The sequence below is a fragment of the Urocitellus parryii genome, chromosome 9 (genome assembly GCF_045843805.1).
Source record: "Urocitellus parryii isolate mUroPar1 chromosome 9, mUroPar1.hap1, whole genome shotgun sequence".
Classification (NCBI taxonomy): domain Eukaryota; kingdom Metazoa; phylum Chordata; class Mammalia; order Rodentia; family Sciuridae; genus Urocitellus; species Urocitellus parryii.
The window spans coordinates 60,671,628-60,695,916 of NC_135539.1; the positions used below are offsets into that span (position 1 = coordinate 60,671,628).

The 24,289-nt window shown below is 34.0% G+C and overlaps 1 protein-coding gene across 4 annotated transcripts in view; it reads right to left on the reverse strand.

Moving 5' to 3' along the window:
• Nsun6 (NOP2/Sun RNA methyltransferase 6) overlaps window positions 1–24,289 on the reverse strand; it is a 45,323-nt gene that overhangs the window by 1,683 nt on the left and 19,351 nt on the right. For all 4 annotated transcript variants that reach the window (XM_026407743.2, XM_026407741.2, XM_026407744.2 and 1 more), the window contains 5 exons: window positions 23,651–23,732; window positions 14,723–14,842; window positions 12,403–12,547; window positions 3,606–3,754; window positions 402–527 (listed from right to left, as the gene is read on the reverse strand). In XM_026407743.2, the coding sequence (XP_026263528.1) occupies window positions 402–527; window positions 3,606–3,754; window positions 12,403–12,547; window positions 14,723–14,842; window positions 23,651–23,732 (622 nt within the window). The remainder of the gene's footprint in view (window positions 1–401; window positions 528–3,605; window positions 3,755–12,402; window positions 12,548–14,722; window positions 14,843–23,650; window positions 23,733–24,289) is intronic.

Here is a 24,289-nt window from a genome sequence, read left to right on the forward strand (position 1 = left end):
GATACCCCTCAGTAAAGTCAGTATGGGCTATGATTTGACATGAGAAAAATGCTCTTAATGAATTTCATAACAAAAATATAGGACTGGAAAGGGGAGGGAAGCCTTTTTGGAAACAAAGTGCCAAGTAAAATAGAACAACACCTATAAGTAGAATAAACATGTAACAAAAATTACACCCAAACTCTGTGCCATTTTAAGACATGACAAAGTAAAAAGCCAGGGAAGAACTGTCATCAGAATAAGGAATTTCCTTATGGGGTATCTAAAATGGACCTAAATAGAGACTTATGATGATATCTGAGTCAGAAGTTTTACTTGACATGTTTCCTCATATGACACACTGCACTTCATTTTCTGTGATTCATGAGATTACAGAGAGAATAAAATGAAATTACTCTTACCTGGGGTTGAAGTTGAAGGCAAGGAAACATTTTGAGGGCCCAGGCAACTTGTTCTTCATTTTCTGCCAATGTTATAGTACATGTGCTATAAACTAGCACACCCCCTGGCTTCAACAACTGAACTGCCTAAAGAAATCTATGGTCAGACCAGGCATACCACCAAGCCACAGAAATAGCTGAAAAGATTATATAGCCTTAAGGTACAATATTTTTCAAGTATTGGGGAGAATTAAAATTATGTTCTCTATGGCATATTATTAAGCATGAAATACTTTAATTCTAGGCTAGATGCATTACTTTGGGGCTCCCATACCCTATATGGGCCAACACTCTCACTTTCATGTCTTTAGATACCAATTATAGGTCAAACACTCCCAAATTGCACAAATTGACATTTTTAGGCCAGAATTTCTTCCTCATATATTCATCTGCCTCCTTGGAATTGCTACTATCAAACCTGACATGTCCTGAAATGAACTGTTATCTACCCTCTGAAACCTACTAGAAACCTTAGATTATCCTTTATAGAATAGATTATCCTCTATCATGTTCATCATCCATCAGCAAACCCTACTGGTACTACTTTTAAAATATCAAGAATTTGGCCTCTTCGATACTTCCCCTGCTGTCATTCTGGCCCAACCTTCTTTATCTCTTGCTTGCATCACAGTTATAGTCTCCTAATTCAACTACCTGCTTCCTTCCCTGCTCTCCTACCATCTATTCTTATTATCACAGCCTTCTAAACTTGTCACCTTGCAGCCTAAATCTTTCCAATGTCCTCCATTATCACTTAAGAATCAAAGTCAAATTCAAAGAGGCCTTCAAGGCCCTATACAGACAACAAGTCTCTTGTTGTCTTTCTGATGCCCCTAGGTACACTTCTCACCCTTGTTCACTCTGCTTCAGAAACGGTGGCCTCCTGCTGTTCCTGGAACATGCAAGGGCGACTCCCACTGCAGGATCTCTGTACCACATAGGAAAGCTCTCCTAATTCTCAGATTGCTCACACCTTTACAATCTTATATTTGTTTACATGTCACCTTGTCAGCAAAGCTCTTCTTGACCACCCCACATAAAATCCCAAGTATTACAATCTAGCATTTCTCTCCCATCTTACTTTCCTTAGTTTGCTCCATAATGCCATAGCATTACTGTCTTATAATATATTAAACTTATTTCCTTCTCCAATTAGACTAGAAACCCCAGGAAATAAAGGCGTGGTTTAGTGAAACTTTTCTACTATATCATCAACATCCACAATAGCATCTTGCATATAACAAGTGCTCAGTAAATATCTGTCAAATCAAGAAATAAAGTTATGCTACAGTGAATTTTCTGAAGTTTATTTTTTCAGATTCTATTTTAAAAACTTTTTGCAAAAACCGTTTTTAAAAGCACAGAACATAGCCAGGCCTGGTGGCATAGGCTTGTAATCCCAACAGCTCAGGGAAGCTGAGGCAGGAGCATCACGAATTCAAAACCAGCCTCAGCACTTAAGAGAGATTCTGAGCCACTCAGCAAGACCCTGTCTCTAAAATAAAATACTAAAAAGGTGTGGGGAGCTGATTCAGTGGTTTAAGCACCTGAGTTCAATCCCCAGTAAAAAAAAAAAAAAAGAACACACACACAGGACATATACTACTGTTTTCTTCACTGGAAAATTTAAACTTTATTACTCTGTGCCAGGTATTATGTGAAATACTTTAAACAGATTTTCTCATTAAAACCTATAATAACCAAATTGTGCTGCATTAGGTAAGCGTTTTCTGTTTTAAAGCCAAGGATGTGGTCTCTGAAATAGTTATCTAATCCACAAAGAGTGCTACATTGGTGTATTTATACTTAGAGGGCTGAGAGGAAATAATGAAGTCATCTTTGATCAAATGTTGTCTATACTTTGTAAAAATCCATTAAGTCATTTTTCCAAGAATGACAAATTCTCAAATAGTCTACCTAGGCTTCTTTTGAAACACGCTGGAGATCAGATAAATTTGCATTTGTTATGGTTTTTCTACATTTTACACTAGACACTGTTCTTCCCATTTTTTAATTAATGCATTTGCCCCTGGTAGACTTCCTGCTTTTTGTATGATAAAAATGACCCAGGCTATGAAAAGACTAATTTACATCAGATTCTTCACATCAATAGGTAACTACATGTGAAAAATTAGTAACTATAGGAACAACTCAGCAACTTTTCTTTTTCCAAAGATAGATCAAGATGTTTGGAATTCACTGATGTCACAGCAAAGAAACTGCCTATGTATTTAAAAGATGAGTCAACATAAAAAAGAGCCCTATATTTAAAATGAGCTCTTTTCAGTCTTTGCCTTATACATAGTAAAATATACATAAAATTGACCCTTTTAATCATTTTTACATATATGATTCAATGGCATTAAGAACATTTGTACAGGGGACTGGGATAGTGGCTCAGTGGTAGTGTGCTTGCCTAGCATGTGTGAGGCACTGGGTTCGATTCTCAGCACCACATACAAATAAATAAAATAAAGGTCCATCTACAAATAAAAAATATTTTAAAAAAAGAACATTTGTACAGCCATCACTACTATTCATCTTTTGAACTTTTGCCATCATCCCAAACAGAAATTCTATAACCAAGAGACAGTATCTCCCCATCCTCCCACTGTCTTACTCCCTGGTCAACTTTGGTTTTTTAGATCTACTTATTCTAATGCCCTAATATAAGCAGAATCATGCAAAATTTTTTTCTTTTGTGTCTGGCTTATTTTACTTAGCATAATATAATCAAGATCCAAACTTACTATAGCATATATCAGAATTTCACTCCTTGTTAAGGCTGAATAATATTCAACATACAGTTATACCAAATTTTTATTTGCTTATGACTCTTGAGTTGTTTCCACGTTTGGGGTTGGGGTGCGGGAGGTACCAGGGATTGAACTAAGGGGTACTCAACCACTGAGCCACAACTCCAGCCCTATTTTGTACTTTATTTAGAGTTGCTTAGTGCCTCGATGTTGCTGAGGCTGGCTTTGAACTCATTATCCTCCTGTCTCAGTCTCCCAAGCCGCTGGGATTACAAGTGTGCACCACCGCATCTGGCTTGTTTCCACTTTTTGATTACAGTGAAAACTGCTGCTATAAACATTTTCCTAATGCTTTCAATGTTTAACTAGTGATGTTCAACTTCCATTACAGCAAAGGAGCATCACATACCACAGAAAAGAGTTTTCGCTGTAGCGGTTGATACGATGTTATTTCCTTTAAAGTCCAAGTACAAGCCATGTTTGGTCTCTGTCCCATTCCACTACAGGGTGCATCAAGGAGAATTCGGTCAAAAGATTCTGGTAAGAATGGAGGTGCTCCTACAGAGAGAATTGTAAATGTTACTTGTTATCTTCTATATTGGTCTTCAATAGAAAACTCTTTAATATAAGAAGTGATGATTAGGAATTTACAAATTATAATCCAGAAGAAAAAATACTAGAAACAATTTCTCCCTTTAATCAAGTACACCTGGTTAACCTACTACTTCTATTTAATGTAGATTTGACTTTGTAGAAAGGTTAAAAACATAGTTATTATAGTGTCTAATTATTCTGTTAATATCATATAGATCTAGGTTTAATCAAATGATACCCCATACCCTAACATTAGAAGCCACTATTTATCAAACCTAGGACTTGGAATTAATTCTAACTAATTCTGGAAACTGACAGTTATCTTGCTAATTCCTACAGCAGACAGCTCCAGAAGAAAAGAGAACCTGTTGAATTGTAGTCAAACATCCTGGTTCTAGTTCTGTTGTTCTTTGGCCTCCTTTTGTCTGTGGCCATCAGTATGGCTAAGATCTAGGATGAGTCATTACCCTCCTTGGATTCATCAAGGTTCCCTTTGCATTCACTTGAATAACTTTTCCATTCCAATTTCTGATCTATTTACTGTTACTGGAGAAAGTCTTTAATATAAAAACAGACCATTTTATTTACCTACCTGCTACTGATTGCTTTTAGTTATAGCTAGCTGATCCTACAGGACCCACAGTAATATTCTAAATCTCACTCTCTGCTTTTCTGATTGCAAAGCTCTATTAGACACAAACAATTATCAGTTTAACTCATTTCCATCTACTACTACCTCTTGCTTTCTTACTATTGTCTTAGAAGAAATTCTGCTCAAAGAAATTATTATTTGGGATTTTTGACACATACTGGTAAAATCCTCTGGAAATATTATACCACTTACATTTTCATTATCATGAATGTATTTGTTTCCCCAAATCCTCAAAGGTGATTTTTACTTTATTGGCCATTTGTGACTTTTTATTTTTTTGTGGGTACCCTTTGCTTACTCTTTATCTATTGAGACTATCTTTTTCTCATTGGTTAGAGTAGCTCTTTGTACATCTATTAATATTTCCTCTATTAAATATTTTATAATTTTTTTCACAATCTGTTACATTAGTCCTTTTTTACATGCATAGATAAATGCTGGGTAGTAAATGTGTCTTCATTATTGTGTTGTATTGCTGCTTTCATGTTTTAAAATAATCTCCATTATAAAATCAGATAAATACACCAAGATCTATTTGACGTATTTCTGCTCTGCTCCAGCATATATTAAGAAATTTTTAGACAATTATGACTGAATTTTTTTCCATCAAATATGAATAGTTTTCAATATATACATCCAAAGAGATGAACTAACTCTCAGTAGGAAAATTGCAAAAAGATCCACAGCAAAACATTATTATAAAAATGTTCAGAGCCAATAGCAAAGAGAGAAATCTTAATAGCAACAAGAGAAAAATGATTTGTTAAATGCTACAGAACTGCACTAAGATTAATAGCCGATTCCTCATCAGGGACAACCAAAGTCAAAAGATGCTAAGATGACAAATTCAAAGTGCAGAAAGAAAATATCCTCAGGTAATCAAATACCTTATGTTTTACACAATTATTTTTTAAATAATGGTGTAATAGAGATACTTCCAGGAAAATAAAATGTTATTTGTTGGAGGCACCACTATCTTAAGAAATACTCATGGAAGTTCTTCACACTAAAAGCAAGTGACATCATAAGTAATATAGATGCAAGGCTGGATGTCAGCAAGATGGTGGAATAAGGTTTTAGTGTACTTATGCCCATACCTTGAAACATCAATTTGAACAATTATTCACCAGAAAATACCTTTACAAAAAAAAAGCAAGCAGGTAAGAGATTATAGCACCTGAGTATAGTACAGAAATAAGACTCACTTATAAGAAGGTAGGAAGGACAATTTTACATTACTCACATTGCCTCTCCTTCAATCCTAGGCAGCACAACCTGGAGAGAAATATCCTTTGCTTGGAAGGAGGAGGGAAGTAAGCCAATAGCATTTCACCTCAGATTTCAATAAATAGGCCCACCCCAGTAACATCCAGAAGGAGCAGACCCCAATAGCACCATCCCCCAGGCCAGCCTATGTGGTCCCAGACTTCAAGCTTGCTCCAGTATTCTCCAGTGCTGTATTAGAAACCAGACCCTAGGAGTATCCCTGAGGATCCAGGTTCTCAGGCTTCTATGGTCCTAGGGCCCAGGCAAACCCTTAAGGATCCAGCCACTAGAAGACTACCTATATATACCTAGACTCCAGGCAGCCTTAGGGATCACAGTCACCATAGTTCTAGGTACAAATAGGGCAAATATCCTAATCCCAGGTGCTAGATTGGTACCCACAAATTCAAGATCCATACCTGTCACAATACCTACTATATTAGAACCAGGGTCCAGGCCTGTTCTAGCAGATTCTAAATTCAAGCCAGCCCCAATAAACACTGTAGCCAGGCTGGACCCAATGGACTAAGCTTTACATTCATAAAGACTCAAGTTCCAGGCCAGCCTCTCAGACACAGGATCCAGGTCCAATCCTACAGACACAGAGTATGGGCCTGACTCATTACTAGGCCAGACCCCATAATCAAAGCTCTAATCCTATTCCAGTACACCTAGCCCCATAACTATATCAGCAACTAGTTGGTGCCTGAATACTCAGGCTCCAAGTCTATCACAGTGCCAGGAATGTGGCTCAGTGGTTGAGTGCCCCTGAATTAAATCCCCAGTACCACCACCAACAACAACAACAAAACAAAACAAAAAAACAGAAAATCAAATTCTGAAGCTAAAACATAGAATGAACAAAAGGAAAAATGATATAATGTCAAAAGCAGGAACTGATCAAGCAGAAGAAAGAATGTGTGAACTCAAAAAAGAAATATTTAAATATACAAAGTCAGGGGGAAAAAGGAATACAAGGAATAAAAAAATCTTATAGAACATTCAGCAAAGCCCCCAAAGATCACATTTTCTAATTATAGCAGTTCTAGAAGGAAAAGAGACAAAAATGTCAGAAAGTTTATTAAAAAAAAAAACACAAAAATTTCCAAATTGGGGGGAAAACATAAAAGGTACAGGAAGGTCAAGGTGTACCAATCAAATTCAACCCAAACAAAACAACACCAAGACACACAAATTATCAAAAATACAAGACAAAAAGATCATATTGAAAGCAGCAAAAGAAGCATATCACATATAAGGAAGTTCCAATAGGCTAGCAACAGACTTACTAGCAGAAACTACAAACCTAAAAAAATGAGATGATATATTCTAAATGTTGAAGTTAAAACAAAAACAAAAAACAAAGAATACTCTTCTCAGCAAAACTGTCCTTCAGAAATGAAGATTCAAAATTGTTCCAATCAAAAGCTGAGAGTTCACCACCAGATCTAGCTTAAAGGGAGCTCTCTGAGTAGAAAAAAATAAATGATGCTAATTAGTAGAGAGAAAAAAATATGAAAGTACAAAACCCACTCATAAATATAATAATCAAATACAGAATACTCATTTATAATGATTGTATGTAAATCACGTATCTTTAGAAGGTTAAAAGGTAATGCTATGAAAAATAGGAGGATTGCAAGTTCAAAGCCAGCCTCCGCAACTTATCAAAGCCCTAAGTAACTTAGAAAGACCCTGTTTCAAAATAATAAAAAGGGCTAGAGATGTGGCTCAGTGCCCCTGGTTTCTAATCCCTAGTACAAAAAAAAAAAAAAAGTAAAGTTACAATAATTGGTAAGGATACACAATATAAAATACATTAATCATGACAATAAAAGTATAAAATGTGGGGAGAATAAAGTAAAAAAATCTTAGTTTTTTAAAATGCTAATTTCAGTTATTAGTAGCTTAAATAGCCTATTATAAATATGAGACATTTAACCAAAGGCTCATGACCAACACAAACAAACAAAAACAACAACAAAAAACTGCAGTACACAAACAAGATAAAAAAAAAAAATAGGAATCAAAACATGCCACTAGAAAAAGGTACCAGGGCTGGAGAGATAGCTCAGTTGTAGAGTGCTTGCCTCACCTGCACAAGGCCTGGGGTTCAATCCCTAGAACTACCAAAAAAAAAAAAAAAAGAAAGAAAGAAAGAAAGAAAAAAGCACCAAATCCAAAGGACATCAAACAAATTCAGTAAAGTACAAAATAACATCTAAGTCCTTACCAATCAATAATGATTTTGAACACAAATGGATAAAATTTCTCAAATAAAAGACAGAGCAGTAAAATGATCTTAAAAACACACAATAATACATGCTCCCTATAAGACACTGACTTCATCTTTAAGGAAACCCACTGAAAGTGAAAAGATGAAAATAAAATCATGAATACCAGAGAAATAGAAAGGATCATAAACTATTACTACAAATGACTACACACCCACAAACTGAATAACCTAAAAAATTCCTACATACAAACCCACCAAGATTAAATCATGAAAAGAACATCTGAATATCAGATGGAGTAATGAGATTCAATCAGTAAAAGAAAAGTTCATGACCTGATGGCTTCATTGATAAATTCTTCTAATCATTTAGATAAGAACTCACACCAGTACTTCCCAAACTTTTCAAAATCTTGAAATTCTTCCAAAGTTATAAGGCCAACATTACCCTGAGGTCAAAGTCAGACAAGGATACCACAAGAAAATAAAAAAATTACTTCAATATCCCTGCTGAACATGGATATAAAAATCCTCAAAAAAAGTAATAAAAATCTAGCAATACTTTGAAAAGATCACTCAAAATGATCAAGTGGGATTTTATTTCAGGAATACAAGTATGATTTATATACATAAGTCAGTTAATGTGATAAAATGAAGGGCAAAAACCCTATAATCATCTTATGGAGGCAGATAAAGCATAGGACAAAAATTCAATATCCTTTCATGATTAAGAACTCTCAATAAAATAGGTAAAAAAAAGGAAGAACCTTACACAATAAGCCCACAATTAGCATCACAATCAATGGGAAAAAGTTAAAAAAATTTCCCTGTGAGATCAGGAATAAGGAAGACCACTCTTACCTCTTCTTCTTAACACAGAATTAGAAGTCCTAACCACAGCAATTAGGCAAAATACAGATATAAAAGGCACCCTTAACAGGAAAGGAAGAAGTGAAATTATCTGTTTGCTAATGACATGATCATATATGGAAAACTTTAAAGATTCCACCAGAAAACATTAGAACTGATAAACAAATTCAGTAAGTTGCAGGATATAAAAGCCACATTAAAAAATCAGTAGTGTTTCCATACATTAAACACTTTTCATAAACAAAAAAAAACCTCACTTACAAAAACAAAAGAATAAAATACACAAGAGAAAATGTAACTGCAAATAAGATCTATATACAAAAAAACTTTTACAAAGCACTGAGGAAAGAAATTCAAAGACAAAAAGGTGTGCATTGTCTGAGCATTAGAAAACAATATTGTTGAAATGTCCACACCACCGAAAGCTATGTATAGAATCAATGCATCCTCCTCAAAATTTCAATATCCTTTTTCACAGACATAGAAAAAACAATTTTAAAATTATTATGAACCTTAAAATAATACAGCCAAACAATCTTGAGCAAAAAGAACAAAGGTAGGAGAATGATACTACCTGCTACATTTATAGTACAAAGCTACAATAATCAAAACAGCAAGGTACTGTCACAAAAATAGACATAATGATCAATGGTATGAAAAAGTTTGAGGATAAATCTATGCATTCATAGAAAACTGATTTTCAATAAAGATGGTAAGAACACACAATAGTACCTTAGATAAATGGCACCAAAAAAAAAAACTGGCTATCCACATACACAAAATTGTATCCTTATATAAAGCCATGTTTAAAAATAACTCCAAATTGATTAAAGACCTGGAAATGTAAAATAATAGAAGAAAAGTTCCATGACATTGGTAGGTGATTATTTTTTACATATGTCTCATAAAGCACAAGCAACAATAACAAAAACAGACAAATACAATTACATGAAACTAAAAAGCTTCTGTACAGCAAAGGAAAAAATGTGAAGAGAAAACCCACATAATGGGAGAAAATATCTTTAAACCACATATCTGATAAAGGCTTAATAATCCATAATACATAAGAAACTCAAATTTAAAGCAAGAGATCAATTTAAAAATGGGCAAATGACTAGAATACACATTTTTCAAAAGAAGATATGGCTAACAGATGTATGAAAAAATGCTTAACATCACTAATCAGGGAAATGCAAATAAAATCCATAATGAAATTTATCAGCTCACATTTGACAGGAGGCTACTAACAAAAGAACAAAAGATAACTTGGTGAGAGCATGGACAAAAGGGAACACCGGCATGCTTTTGATCAGAAACGTATAGGGCAGCCATTATGGAGAGTGGTCCAGTTCTTTAAAAAAAACCTACATAATGAAACTACTATGATCTAGCAATCCCCTCACTGAGAATATATGCAAAAGAACTGGGATTAATGTCATAAAGATATCTACACTCCCAAGCTCACTGCATCACTATTCACAACAGCTAAGACATGCAGTCAACCAAGTGTCCACTGACACATAAATGGATAAAGCAAATAAGGTATATACACAATAGAATGCTATTTAGTCTTAAAAAATAAAAAAAGGAAACTGTCATTTGTGACAATATGAATGAATATGGAGTACATTATGTTAAGTGAAATAACCAAAGCACCAAAAAGACAAATACGTCATGATTTCACTCATGTATGGAATATTTAAAAAGTCAAACTCACAGAAGTAGAATAGAATAGTGGTTCCAGAGACTCAGGGAGTGAGGAGGGGCTGGGGAGATACTGTTCAAAAAGTATACACTTTCAGCTAAATAGGAGGAACAGGTGTTTTGTATCTACTGCACAGCATAGTTACTACAGTAATACACACACACACACACACACACACACGCGTGTGTGTGTGTGTGTGTGTGTATACATATACTTTTTTTCAAAATTGCTGAGAATTTCATCTTATAACAAAAAATAAATGAATTGACAGATGTTAATTTGCTTGCTTTGATCATTCCACATTTAGACATATATCAAAACATCAATGCAACTGGACATGGTGGTGCATGCCTGCAATCCCCGTGACTCAGGAGGCTGAGGAGGATCCCAAGTTCAAAGCCAGCCTCAGCAACTTAGTGAGGCCCTATGCAACTTGGCAAGACCCTGTCTCTAATAAAATATAAAAAGGGGCTAGAATAAATCAGAGTAGTTTTGATTTACATTTCTCTAATTACTAGAGATGTTGAACATTTTTTCATATATTTGTTGATTGAGTGTATATCTTCTTGTGAGAAGTGTCTGTTCAGCTCCTTAGCTCATTTATTGATTAGGTTATTTGGTTTTGTTGTTGTTGCTGTTGTTTTTGCATGAAGTTTTTTCAGTTCTTCATATATCCTGGAGAGTAGTGCTCTATTTGATGTGTGTGTGGCAAAAATTTCCTCCCAAAATGTAGGCTCTCTGTTCACCTCATTGTTCTTTCACTGAGAAGAAGCTTTTGGTTTGAGTTCATCCCATTTATTCTTGATTTTATTTCTTGTGCTTTAGGAATCTTATTACAGAAGTTGGGGCCTAATCCAACATGATGAAGATCTGGGCCTACTTTTTTCCTCTATTAGGCGCAGGGTCTCTGGACTAATTACTAGGTTTTTAATCTACTTTATGTCAAGTTTTGTGCATGGTGAGAGACAGGGGTTTATTTTCATTTTGCTGCATATAGATTTCCAGTTTCATCTCATGCCAGTCAGAATAGCAGCTATCAAGAATACAGACAACAATAAATGTTGGCAGGGATGTGGGGGAAAAGGCACACTCATACATTGCTGGTGAGACTGCAAAGTGGTGCAACCAATCAGGAGAGCAGTATGAAGATTCCTTAGAAAACTGGGAATGGAACCACCATTTGACCCAACTATCCCACTCCTGGGTCTATATACAAAGGACTTAAAATCGACATACGACATACTATAGTAACACAGCCACGTCAATGTTCATAGCAGCTCAATTCACAGTAGCTAAACTGTGGAAGCAACCTAGATGCCCTTCAATAGATAAAGAAACTGTGGTATATACACAATGGAATATTACTCAACAATAAAAGAGAATAAAATTATGGGATTTGCAGGTAAATGGATGGAGATGGAGATTATCATGCTAAGCAAAGTAAGCCAGTCCCCCAAAACCAAAGGCCAACTGTTCTCTGATAAGTAGATACTGATCCATAATGAGGGAGGAGGAGGCATGGGAAAAATGGAGGGACTTTGATTGGGCAAAGGGTAGGGAGGGTACATGGGGGCAGGAAAGATGGTGTAATGAGATGGATATTATTATACTAGGTACATATGAGTGAACATATAATGAACATATATGGTTGTACACGCTATATCGTGTACAACCATAGAAATGTAAAGTTGTGCTGCAACTGTGTACAATGAATCAAAATGCATTCTGCTGTCATATATACATAATTAAGAAAAAAAATAATTAATTTTAAAAGAGGGGGCTGCTGGGGATGTGGGTTGGTGGTTAAGCACCACTGGGTTTAATCCCTGGTACAAAAAAAAATGCAATTACAATTTGCTCATTAAAAGTAACAAAATTTAACTCACCTTCTGTGTTCTCAATCATATCAAGTTTAAGTGCCTTTGTTCCATCAAAGCAATATGCCTTGATGGAGTTCAATCCAAATAATGAAGCATTCTGCTTGATTTTTTCTATTTTGTTGGATATTTTGTCCAGTGCTATTACTTCTCCCTAATATAAAAAATCAAAAGTAGTCATGAAAAAATAAAAAACAGGTGAAAAATTAGTCTTCCCCACTATCCTCTCATTCCTACTCTACAAACCTATTGAACAAACATATCAAATTTACAGCAAATAACTTAAGTGTTTCCTTTTAAAAGATATCCTTGCAATAATTAATCTTTCTTATAGTTAGCTACTTTTAATCAATAGAAATCAAAACTGATTATAGTGTTTGCAATCTTCAAGAAGCTCAAAAACACCTATTGAAAGTAAACATCAAAAATCACCAATTTGATGTGACTTCCTAACCTCTCAAAGAGGATGAACTAATGTATGAGACATCTAACTTAAAGTGCCTTTATATGCCAATAAAGGTTACTTATAAAATTGATAGTCATTTTAATATTTTTGAGCTAGTCACACAAAATTCCTATAAATTCTTGCAACTAAAGGCAGAAAAAGAAGAGCCAAAACCTCTGTACATCCCAGCAAAATATTCTGGAATTGAAATTAAAAACACTTCAAAATTACTTTATATGATAAAATTTGTGTTAAGTCAAAGTTAAGAAAGATGACAATTTTAAGAATGCATTGTAATACTTTAAAATGTACTATGAAATGATTACTGCAAAAATGGTGCAATTGACTTTTCTATGTATTTTCTTTTGTTCCTTTTGCATATATCATCTGTCTATGATATATGCCTCAGGGGCACAGACTGATAACAGAAAATTTGCTAATAATGTCCCTAGATATTTTTTTTGTTTTCATCACTTTAATATCGTTTGAGTATTTTTCAAAATGTTCATATTTACTTGTCTTCTTTACCTAGATGTGATTTTTACCCAGCATTATAAAACTGGCTGAAAATGAATATATCTATAATATTCAAATTCTCTTTGGAAAGACTTTACTAGAGAGAATAAAGTATGTATGAATAATAGCCATCAGGCAAATATAATAAACATGTCATAAATTAAAAGGCGGTTATTTTCACTGTCAGATCATATCATAATCAATCTGTACATTTTTAAAATATTTATTTTTTAGTTGTAGTTGGACACAATACCTTTATTTTATTTATTTATTTATTATGTGGTGCTAAGGATCAAACCCAGGGCCTTGAACATGCTGGGCAAATGTGCTACTGCTGAGCCACTCTCCCAGTCCCTCAATCTGCATATTTAAAGTTTCAAGAAAACTGAAAAAGGATTTGCATTAAAATCTATAGTCACAAAATAAACCCTTCTATTTCATGAGCTTTATTTTAAACACTGTTGGCATTTTTTTTTAAAGAAACACTATTGGTATTTAATATATTTATCCTTCAAGAGTTTTTCCTGCCACTACTTAAATTCCTAAGAAGAGTATAATTAAACACATAAATATATCAATGCTTTATCCCCAGTATCTAACACAAAGTAAGTATTAAAGAGTGTTCAACCAACCAATCAAGGGCTTTAGACTGAGAAACTGGTAAGTATTCAGATTTTAGGTACCATTTAGTTTTATAGAGTTTGAAACAAAAGATGGCATCAGATGGCTAAATACTTCTCCAATTAAATAAAATTGTAGGCTATAAGGCTATAATGAGTTTTGAAAACAGATAAAACCAGTCCATGATAAAGCACTTTGCAAATATACATTCATAGGAAAACAATAAGATTTCAACCAAAGTTATCCAAGATCACACCTGCATTGTTACAAAGAAGCGTATTTTATAATTAAACTAAATAAGATTTAAGATACTGAAGATGCACACATTCTGTAAGTATTTATATGTGTTTATTTATGTATTATATATATCTATGTGTATAGATATCAACATATACATTTCCACCCTGATAATATACTCTCAATATTTAGTGGTAGAATAGTTAGAACAAGGGCAAAACTTTAAAAGAAAGAATATGAAAAGATCTCTTAAATGTTTCAAACTTAATTATATGAGGAAAGAATTGTATTTTATAATGTAGAGTAAATTGAGGATTCAATTGGGTCTTTAGATAGTCTTCACAAATAATTGTTTACTGAACTTAATGTTTGGTGAACTGACATAATTGAACAATTTTCACTTTGGATAAATCTGAAGTAGACGTATAGATGTGTTTTCTAAGTTACAGTCTACCATCATCACTGAAATAGGTAATACAGTGAATAGTTTTGTTATGAAGATAGTCTTACCTGATCATGCATTAGTGTTGCTATATGTGTTGTTTTGCCTCCAGGAGCTGCACACAAATCTAGAATCTTCTCTCCAGGTTGAGGATTTAAAACATGAGTTACTACAGCAGACGGCAAATTCTGAAAAGAAAATAAAGCATCGATGCAATAGATTATCAATGATTCTAAATCATTTTTAATTTCAGAACCAGAGGATATAAAGAAATTTTCAGTGTAAATTCAGTACAGCGTCCCCAAATTTGTTATTAGTATATTTATAGAAATTGTACTCTTGTCAGGAGATCAGTATTCCTAGAGTATCCTACAACCTCACACAATACATCTACCTGCACATAAACACACAGGACACATTTTCCAGTCAATTCAGGGTCCATCCCTGATGTTTTCTGGGTATCAGCAAAACAATAATAATTATTTTTTTTTTTACTTCCAGTGGTTCTCAATATTTGAGAGAATAAAATATGAGAATGCTCTGGCTCTTTTTCCAAAAAAGTAGACTTTACAATTTGCGGGTACCGCATCATCTAATGTAAGAATCCTGGATTTACACTAAGTTCACACAGAAGTCATGTTTGTGTTCCTATCTCCATGATACCCACAACATTTCCAGAGAAAGGAAATGTTGTGGGTATCATGGAGATAGCAGTAGGTAATATTAAATCATTGTTATTTGAATTATTATATAAAGACTGCTATTTCAGGACAATAGCCCTGAGTAAGACAGGTGTAATACTATCACAAAATAATCCATTTTTAAATATTTCTTGGCCAACAAGCATAAAGTAATTTTTAAAGCCAAAAGTTTTCAATTTCTACCAAAATACTTAAAATTATATCCATAAGTACACCCTCTACAACTGACAAGGTTGCAATCTTCCCAAAGGAATCCAAGATTAGAAATTCAAAAAGAAAGATCCATGGTGAAAAAGCAGTTATGAATGAGCAAGTTTTCCCTGTGACTATACAAAGCATTAAAATCAATGCAATTTAGGCCATATGAAAAGCAATTCTTTACACTAAAGACTAAAACCTATTTACAAATAGTTCATCTTCATGGGCCTAATTTATTCCAACAGTACTTAAAAACTGAACTCCAAAACAGAACATTAAAGCATGTGGCTACTAAAAATTGTTTGATGCTTTATCTAGAGATAGCTGATAAAGCTTCACTCATAATTATTACAATCTAGCAGTCCTCTCCCACATTACTTTCTTTAGTTTGCTCCACAGGGCCACAGTATTACTGTCTTTTAACATACTAAACCTATTTCCTTCTCCAATTAGAATAGACACACCAGAAAATAAGGGTGTGGATTGTTTGTCTAAATATTTCTACTGTATCATCAACATGTATATGCATCTTGCATATAATGAATGCTCAATAAATATTCGTCAAGTAAATAAATGAATCAGTGCCCTGAGCTCTAGCCACTGGCCACAGTCTTGGTGTCCCATTGCAGCCATGTACTGTAGCTGTTGAGTTGCATTTTGCCTCTGCCATGTGTCCCTTTGCCAAAAGCACCAAAACCTACAAAGGGGAGCCCATGCATGTTATTATAAATACAGGAGTGTGTGGGAAAATATCCCCCATTGAAAATATCTCAGCCAGGAGAAAAAGAAGACAATAAAATTAGAGATGGAAAAACAGATACTATCCCAGACATCACTGAAATTCAAAGGATTACTAGGGACTTTTGAAAATTTATATTTCAATAAACTGGAATGATACAAATTTCTAGACAGATATGACCTACATCGAACCAAGGGGGTATAGAAAACCTAAACAGACCAAAAGCTAACAATAAGATCAACACAGTAATAAAAAGCTCCAACAAAGAAACCCATATACAACCACAAGATTGGGATACTAATTAGAATAAGATGTACTCCATGTCTGTATAATTGACAAATTATACTCTACTCTCATGTAACTAAAAAGAATGAGCAATTTTTAAAAAAGAAAAATAATAAATAAATTGCTGAAGGGGAGAAAAAAACATGACCAGATGGTTTCTTGGCTAATTCTACCAGACCTTTGAAGAACTAATGCCAACACTTTTCAAATTATTATATGAAAGAGAAAGTGAAGGAACCCTTCCAAATTTATTCTATGAAGTCATTTTCTCTAAAATAAGGACCAAGACAAGGATGTCAACTCCTACCACAACTATTCAATATAGTACTTGAAATTTTAACCAGAGCAATTAGGCAAGAAAATAAAAGGGACATCCTGATCCCCAAACTAGGACACATTCATGAACAAAAATTAAAGACCAAATTCCCTGATGTATGCAACACAGATGGAAGAATCCTTAATAAAATATTAGCAATTTGAATTAAACACGTTAATAATATTGTATATCATGATCAAGATGATTTCATTCCAGGGATACAGGCATGGTTCAACATATGTGAATCAATAAATTAATTCATCACATATAGAATTTAAGGACAAAAATCACATGATCATCATCAGATGAAAAAAAGGTCTCCAACAAAATTTAACACCCATTCATGTTAAAAACATTGAAGAAACTTACCTCAATGTCATAAAGGTATATATAACAAACCCAAAGCTAATATCATCCTAAACAAAAAAATAGAACATTTCCTCTACAGTCACGAACAAGATAAGGACATTGACACTTACCACTACTATTCAATATAATACTTGAAATTGTAGCCAGAGCAATTAGGCAAAAGAAAGGAAAAAAAAGGGACAGATAGAAAAAGAAGAAGTCAAACTATCACTGTTTGCAGATGATATCTTAAACTTAAGAGATTCAAGAAACCATTAGAAAATGACTACAGCTGATAAATTTATTAAAATAGCAGGATTAAAAAAAAATTAGGGGCTGGGGTTATGGCACAGTGGTAGAGTGCTCACCTAGCACACGTGAGGCGCTGGGTTCTATCCTCAGCACCGGGTTCCATTCTCAGCATCACATAAATAAAAAAATAAACGATATTGTGACACCAGAACTGGGGAGGGAGGAGGAAATGAATGTACAAAAATGAATAGCTTTTCTATACAACAACAATAAATCCACTGAAAAATAAATCAGGAAAGCAATTCCATTCATAGTAGTTTCAAAAAACAAACAAACAAACAAAAACTTAGAAACAAATCTAACCAAGCAGAAAGCCTCTATAATGAAAATTACAGAACACTGAAGAAAAAAATTGAAGACAACACTACTAGATGAAAAGACCTGCCCTGTTCTTGTTCAGACAAAATTAATGCTGTTAAAATGACCACATTACCAAAAGCAATCTACAGATTCAATGCATATTGAATAGTAATGACAAAATAGCAATGACATCCTTCACAGATCCAGGGGAAAAAAATTCTAAAATAGTAATGACAAAATAGCAATGATCTCCTTCACAGATCCAGGGGAAAAAATTCTAAAATTCATATGGACGAATAAAAGATCTAGAGTAGCTAAAGCAATCCTGAGCAAAAAGAGCAATACAATACCAGGGGCATAATACCTAATTTCAAATTATATTAGAACTATAGTAACAAAAATTACACAGTACTGACAGAGAGAGAGAGAGAGAGAGAGAGAGAGAGAGAGAGAGAGAGAGAGAGAGAGAGAGAAGGAGGTGGGGGAGAGACATGTAGATCAGAACAGAAGACACAGAGACAAGTCCACCCTGGTACAGTCACCTGATCCTTGGCAAAAGGATCAGAAATATGTTAGAAGAGAGACAATCTTTTTAACAAATGATGCTGGCAAAACTATGTACCCATATAGAAAGATGAAACCAGATCACTATCTTTCACACTGCACAAAAGTCAACTCAGAATGAATCAGACTTGTCTAGCATGGTAGCACATGCCTGCAATCCCAGCAGCTCAGGAGGTAGAGGCAGGAGGATCACAGCCTCAGCAATGGCGAGGTGCTAAGCAACTCAGTGACAGCCTGTCTTTAAATCAAAATGGGGATGGGGATGTGGCTCAGTGGTTGAGTGCCAATCCCCAGTACACTACCCCCAACCCCACCAAAAAAAAAAAAAAAAGAATCAAAATTAGGAATTACACCAGAAACTTTCAAGCTGTCTGTTTTTATGTCAGTACCATTCAATTATTGTTACTATAGTATAATTTGAAATTAGGTATTGTAATGCCTCCAGGATAGCTCTTTTTGCTCAGGATTGTTTTTGCTACTTTGGGTCTTTTATTCTTCCATATGAATTTTAAGATTAATTTTTTCTAGTTCCTGAGGATGTCATTGCCATCTTAACTGGGAATGCATTTTTATCTGTAGATTGTTTTTAGTAGTATTACCTTTTTAATAATATTAATAGTCTAAACAAGAACAGCAGAGGTCTTTTCGTCTTCCGTCTCTAAGAACACATCAGTTAAACATGCTAATATATACATACAGGCAACAACTTCCTCAATAGAACTCCCAAAGCATAGCAAATACCAAGAATAAATGGGATAACATCAAGTTACAAAGCTTCTGCACAGCAAGGAAATAATTAAGAGTACAAAGAAAGCATACAAAATGAAAGAAAGTATTTACAAATTACTCTTCTGACACAATCAATGTGCAGAATATATAAAGAACTCCAAAAGGACCCCCCAAAATAATAATCCAATTAATAAGTGGGAAAATGAACTAAACAGACATTTCTCAAATGAAATATGAATTTAAGACAAATATGAAGAAAATGTTCACTATTTTTAGTCAGAAAATGCAAGTCAAAACAATACTGAGATTTCATCACATTCTAGTTAGAATGGCAATCATCAAAAATACAATAATACATGAGGATGTGTGTGGGAGGGTAATATTTATACACTGTTGGTGGAACTGTAAATTAGTGTACTCACATTGAAATTGATAGGGAGGCTTCTCAAAAGACTAGGAATGGAACCACTATATGAAATACCACTTCTTGGTATTTCTCAAAAAAAAAAAAAAAAAACTGATCAGTATACTGTAGTGAAAAAACTGATTAGTATACCGTAGTGAAACATGCATACCCACGTTTATAGTAGCACAATTCACAATAGCCCCACTACAGAACCAGCCTAGGTGTCTGTCCATTTACAGATGAATGAGTGAAGAAAATGTGATATATATACACACACAAAGGAGTTTTACTCAGCCATAAAGAAGAATGAAGAAAAATTAATGGTACTGGAAGACATGATATTGACTTAAATAAGCCAGACTTGGAAAGTCAAGGGTCATGTTTTCTCTCACACCTGGAAGCTATAAAGAAAAAGGAGGGGAAAGAAAGCAGGGTGTCTCATGAAAATAAGAGACTAGTAGACAAGACGACAGAGACCAGGGAGAGACAAAGGGGACATACTGGGGAATGAAATTTATGTTAAATGCACATACAAATATATCACAATAAATTCCACTATTATGTATAATCAATGTACCAATAAAAATTGCAAAAAATACTTTTTGTGAAGTTCAAAATTAAAAAAAAATTTTAAATAAAAGATTTCTAGTATCTACTCTAGACCTACTGAATTAAATTCTCCAGAGAGATATCAGCCCTGATATGCGGTATTCTTCTGCCAAACAAAGTAATACCAGTCTAATCCAAAGAAGACATTAGAAAATTCCTAAGAGAGAGAGTCTACAAAATAGCTTAGTCTCAAAACTATGGAGGTTTTAGAAATAAGGAACGACAGCCACTACCCAGGCCAGAAGAGATTAAGAATAAACAATGATTAAATGCAGCCTGGGATCCTACAGACACATACACAAAAAAGAGGTTAAGGGAGAAACTGGTGAAATATGAATAAAATTTAGAGTTTATTGTAATATGGTATACACATTTGGAGTGCTGTAACATACATGGGGATACTGTTTAATGGTTTAATGTATCAGTTTTTGTTTGTTTTGAATGACATAGCAATCTCACTATTACCCAGGCTGGTCTTAAACTTGTGGGCTCTAGTGTTCTTCCCAGCTTAACTTCCCAAGAACCACTGTTGGTTTTCTAAGCAATGACAAATGTACCATCATAATTTGTTACTAATTAGAATTTTTTAACTATAAAAATATTGAAAAAAGAAAAAAAATTGTTACTATTAGGGGAAACTAGGCAAAGAGCATACAAGAATTCTTGTATTATCTCTGTAATTCTTAAATTCCACTCTATAATTCCAAAATAAAACTTTATTTAATTAGGAAATCTCCAAGAACAGATCCTAGGTACCTACAAGTTCTTTTAAGTTCTAGAAGTGTTTTGATGCATACTAATTTATTCCAGAGTCCTGATAACCAGCATGAAGGAATTATAAAATTTGTGAGACATCAAGACTCTGTAGGCTGAAACCTACGAAAGAACTTGAATATCTTTTATGACATCATGTTGGTTCCTAAAACCACAATGCAATGATATGTTATGTCTACTATCAGCCTCTTAGCTTTTAGAGAAGAATGGAAACTGACACCTAAAAGCAAGCAGAATTTTCAATTTGACATTGAAGTGTCAGTATCTATTTCAATGACCTGAAGCTCTTGAAAAGTGCTTTGAGATGATACTTCTCACATCATTATACTTTTGGTCTTTTAATTGACATCTAGACTTTATAGTCCTTTGTTCATGTTTGTCTGAAAAGGCTATTGGATTATTTAGAAATTCCAAATTTGTTCTATTACCATTATGTGTAAATATGAGAACTTTTCCATAATGATTCTTTAAGATGGACATTCTTCTTAAAATAAACTTACTATTCTTCTTTTGGAAATGTTTCTTTAAAAATATATATATATATATATTTATATTGAGTCATATATATATATATATATATATATATTTTAGTTGTAGGTGGACACAATATCTTTATTACATTTTTATGTGGTGCTGAGGATCAAACCCAGTATGCTAGGCGAGCACTCTATCTCGGAGCCACATCCCAGCCACTGGATATGTTTCTTAAGGAAACTGTTATTTCCTGGTCTGGCCTGCACTAAATTAAGCTATTTAGATTTCACTGTATCAGATATGACCCAATTAAAAACGTGGTGGTTCTGAATTAGTCTGTAAAGGGCAAGAAATTTATTGATTGGTGCTGGGGATTGAACCCAGGGGCGCTTTACCATTGAGCCCTGACCCCAGTCAATTTTATTTTAAGACACCATCTTGCTAAGTTGCTGAGGCTGACCTTAAACTTAACAAGGCTCCTGTCTCAGTATTCCAAGTCTGGAATTACAGGTGTGTATCCTCTTGTCTAGCTTGTAAAAGGAAATTTAATCATGTGCAAACTAAACACTAGACAAGGATTTCTGGGAAGTTGTAAAAGAAGTATTTGGGAAACTTAAGGACTATGTGAATTACCTGGAGCTCCCACTTACTCAGCTCAGAACCTGCATTTGAAACAGGTCCTGCAAGTGATTCAGATCTTCCAAGAGTCACTCTGTAAACATTGGCATATGGTCAAGAGCAAAGGCTTTAAGTCAGAAAGACCTACATTCAAATTCTGGCTTTCTTGATTTATATGTGGCAATCAGCAAACCCTAATTTAGCCATTAGAAAATTACTGAGTGTCTACTATGTGCACACACTTTAATTCTCTAGGCTTCCATTTCCTTGTCTATGAAACTGAAGGTTTACAAGTAGCGTATGAAAAAGTGTATCCAGAACACTCAGCATGACACATGGAATGCAACACCCACTCAATTAAGTGCTAGCTGGTATTACCATTTTCATTTTTAATAAGTTTACTGGCCAAAGATCAATGTACATTTTATACAATAAAACAGCTTTCACTAGGGAAGTGACAAAAATTCTACCCTCAGATACAAAAGATTCATTCTAGCTGTAACATCTCATGTTCCTTGTCATTAAGTGATAAAGAATATGACTTTATGATGCTACTTGAATATTTTGAGTCATAAACTGTTTCACAATTTATATTTTATGTAGTTGTCAAGTTGATCTTAAGGTTACAGGTGAGGGAAAGTAGTGATCCTAGTATAAGTATCAAAAAATATATAAAAATTGCACTATACTGATTTTTCTCTTTTCCAAAGTCAAAACTAAATAATGGGATAAGCAGGTATATGGCCCTTTCTTTTACAGAAGAGAGAAATAATATTGTATTAGATTCTGCAAGCAATGATGCATGGCTGTATTGTCAGATGATCACAAGTGTTTGAAAATGGATTATACAACAAATAAGCAAAAACCAAAAACTAAGCAAACAAAATGACCAAAAATGATCCACAAGCCATTGTGTATTAGGTTATAGAGTCTAATATTTCACATTATTACTAATGTGCCAATAGATGACAATATAAATCATTTTCTGATTATTCACCACGGGAATTATTTCTGAATTTGTAAATAACTTTTGGTTTAATACCAGAAAGAGAATAAAGCACATGGCAACTGAACTTAGGTTTGTAGTCAGACTCTACCAATTACTAGTGGTGTGAAGTTGGCCAAAAACAGATCTAGTTTTCAGTATCTTCATCTTATATTGAGAAAATCATCATCTAACCAGCAAATAGTAAGAAATGAGTTAATGAATGAAAGTGCTTACTAAACTGGAAAAGGCAAACCAGATGACTTATTACTGCAACTGATATCCATCTCATAAATCTGATATCATTAAACCATTAGAATCTTACTAAAAGAGACAAATGGAACACTTAAATGAACATCAAATGTGTGCATTATTTAGGGACTGACATTCTTAGATGGAAAGCAGTAATTTTAGTGTCATAAAGTCACCTTTGAATAAAGGAGAGAGAAAAAGATTTTCAAAAAATGTACTAAGGAAAAAAGCAGGAACACTCAGATTTTCCTTGTTTAATCAAAATATATATAAATAGACCACAAGAAATATTTTAATATAAGTTTTTCATAAAAACACTGAGATTTAGAGTTATCCACCAAAATATATTTCAATGTCATACATATTTTTCTTCTATAGATACTTACCTGTAAAAATAAGTAACTGGGCAGTACATTGTCAAATGAAGGGCTGAGATATATTGGTTCTGTCATTCTTATGCCTATACCTCTGAAAAAGAGGAAATCTAACATTAGTGTGTACAAACTACATAGTACATATTTCTATGAATATATTCAAGTAGCATGTCAAATATAAAATTATTTGCCTTTTTTTAACACTAAAATACTTTGAATAGTCCTGAGAATTGTTTGTGAATGTTTACCTTGAGTAGGGTAAAAGAGCCCATCAGAATCAAAAGGAAAAAAATAAATAAGTTTTTAATTTAGGCACAAGAGTTTCTTTAGATATCTTAATAAACTAAAAAGCCAAGAACATCTGATTTTTGATTCATTCTAATCTTTTTGGTAACTGACTTACGGTAACTTAGTCTATCTAATTAATCAACATTTCATGAATGATCGAGTTTATAAGATACTCTACTCAGTACCTGTATGAAAAATGAAAAAAATACCTAGAATCATGCTGAGCAATGGCAAAGACTATTGCTTTGTCAGTCTCCCACCTCTGGGTTAACCAGGCTCCTACCCCCGGGTTAACCAGGCTCCCACCCCTGGGTTAATCAGGCTCCCCTGGCTGCACATCTACATACTACATTCTCCTATCAA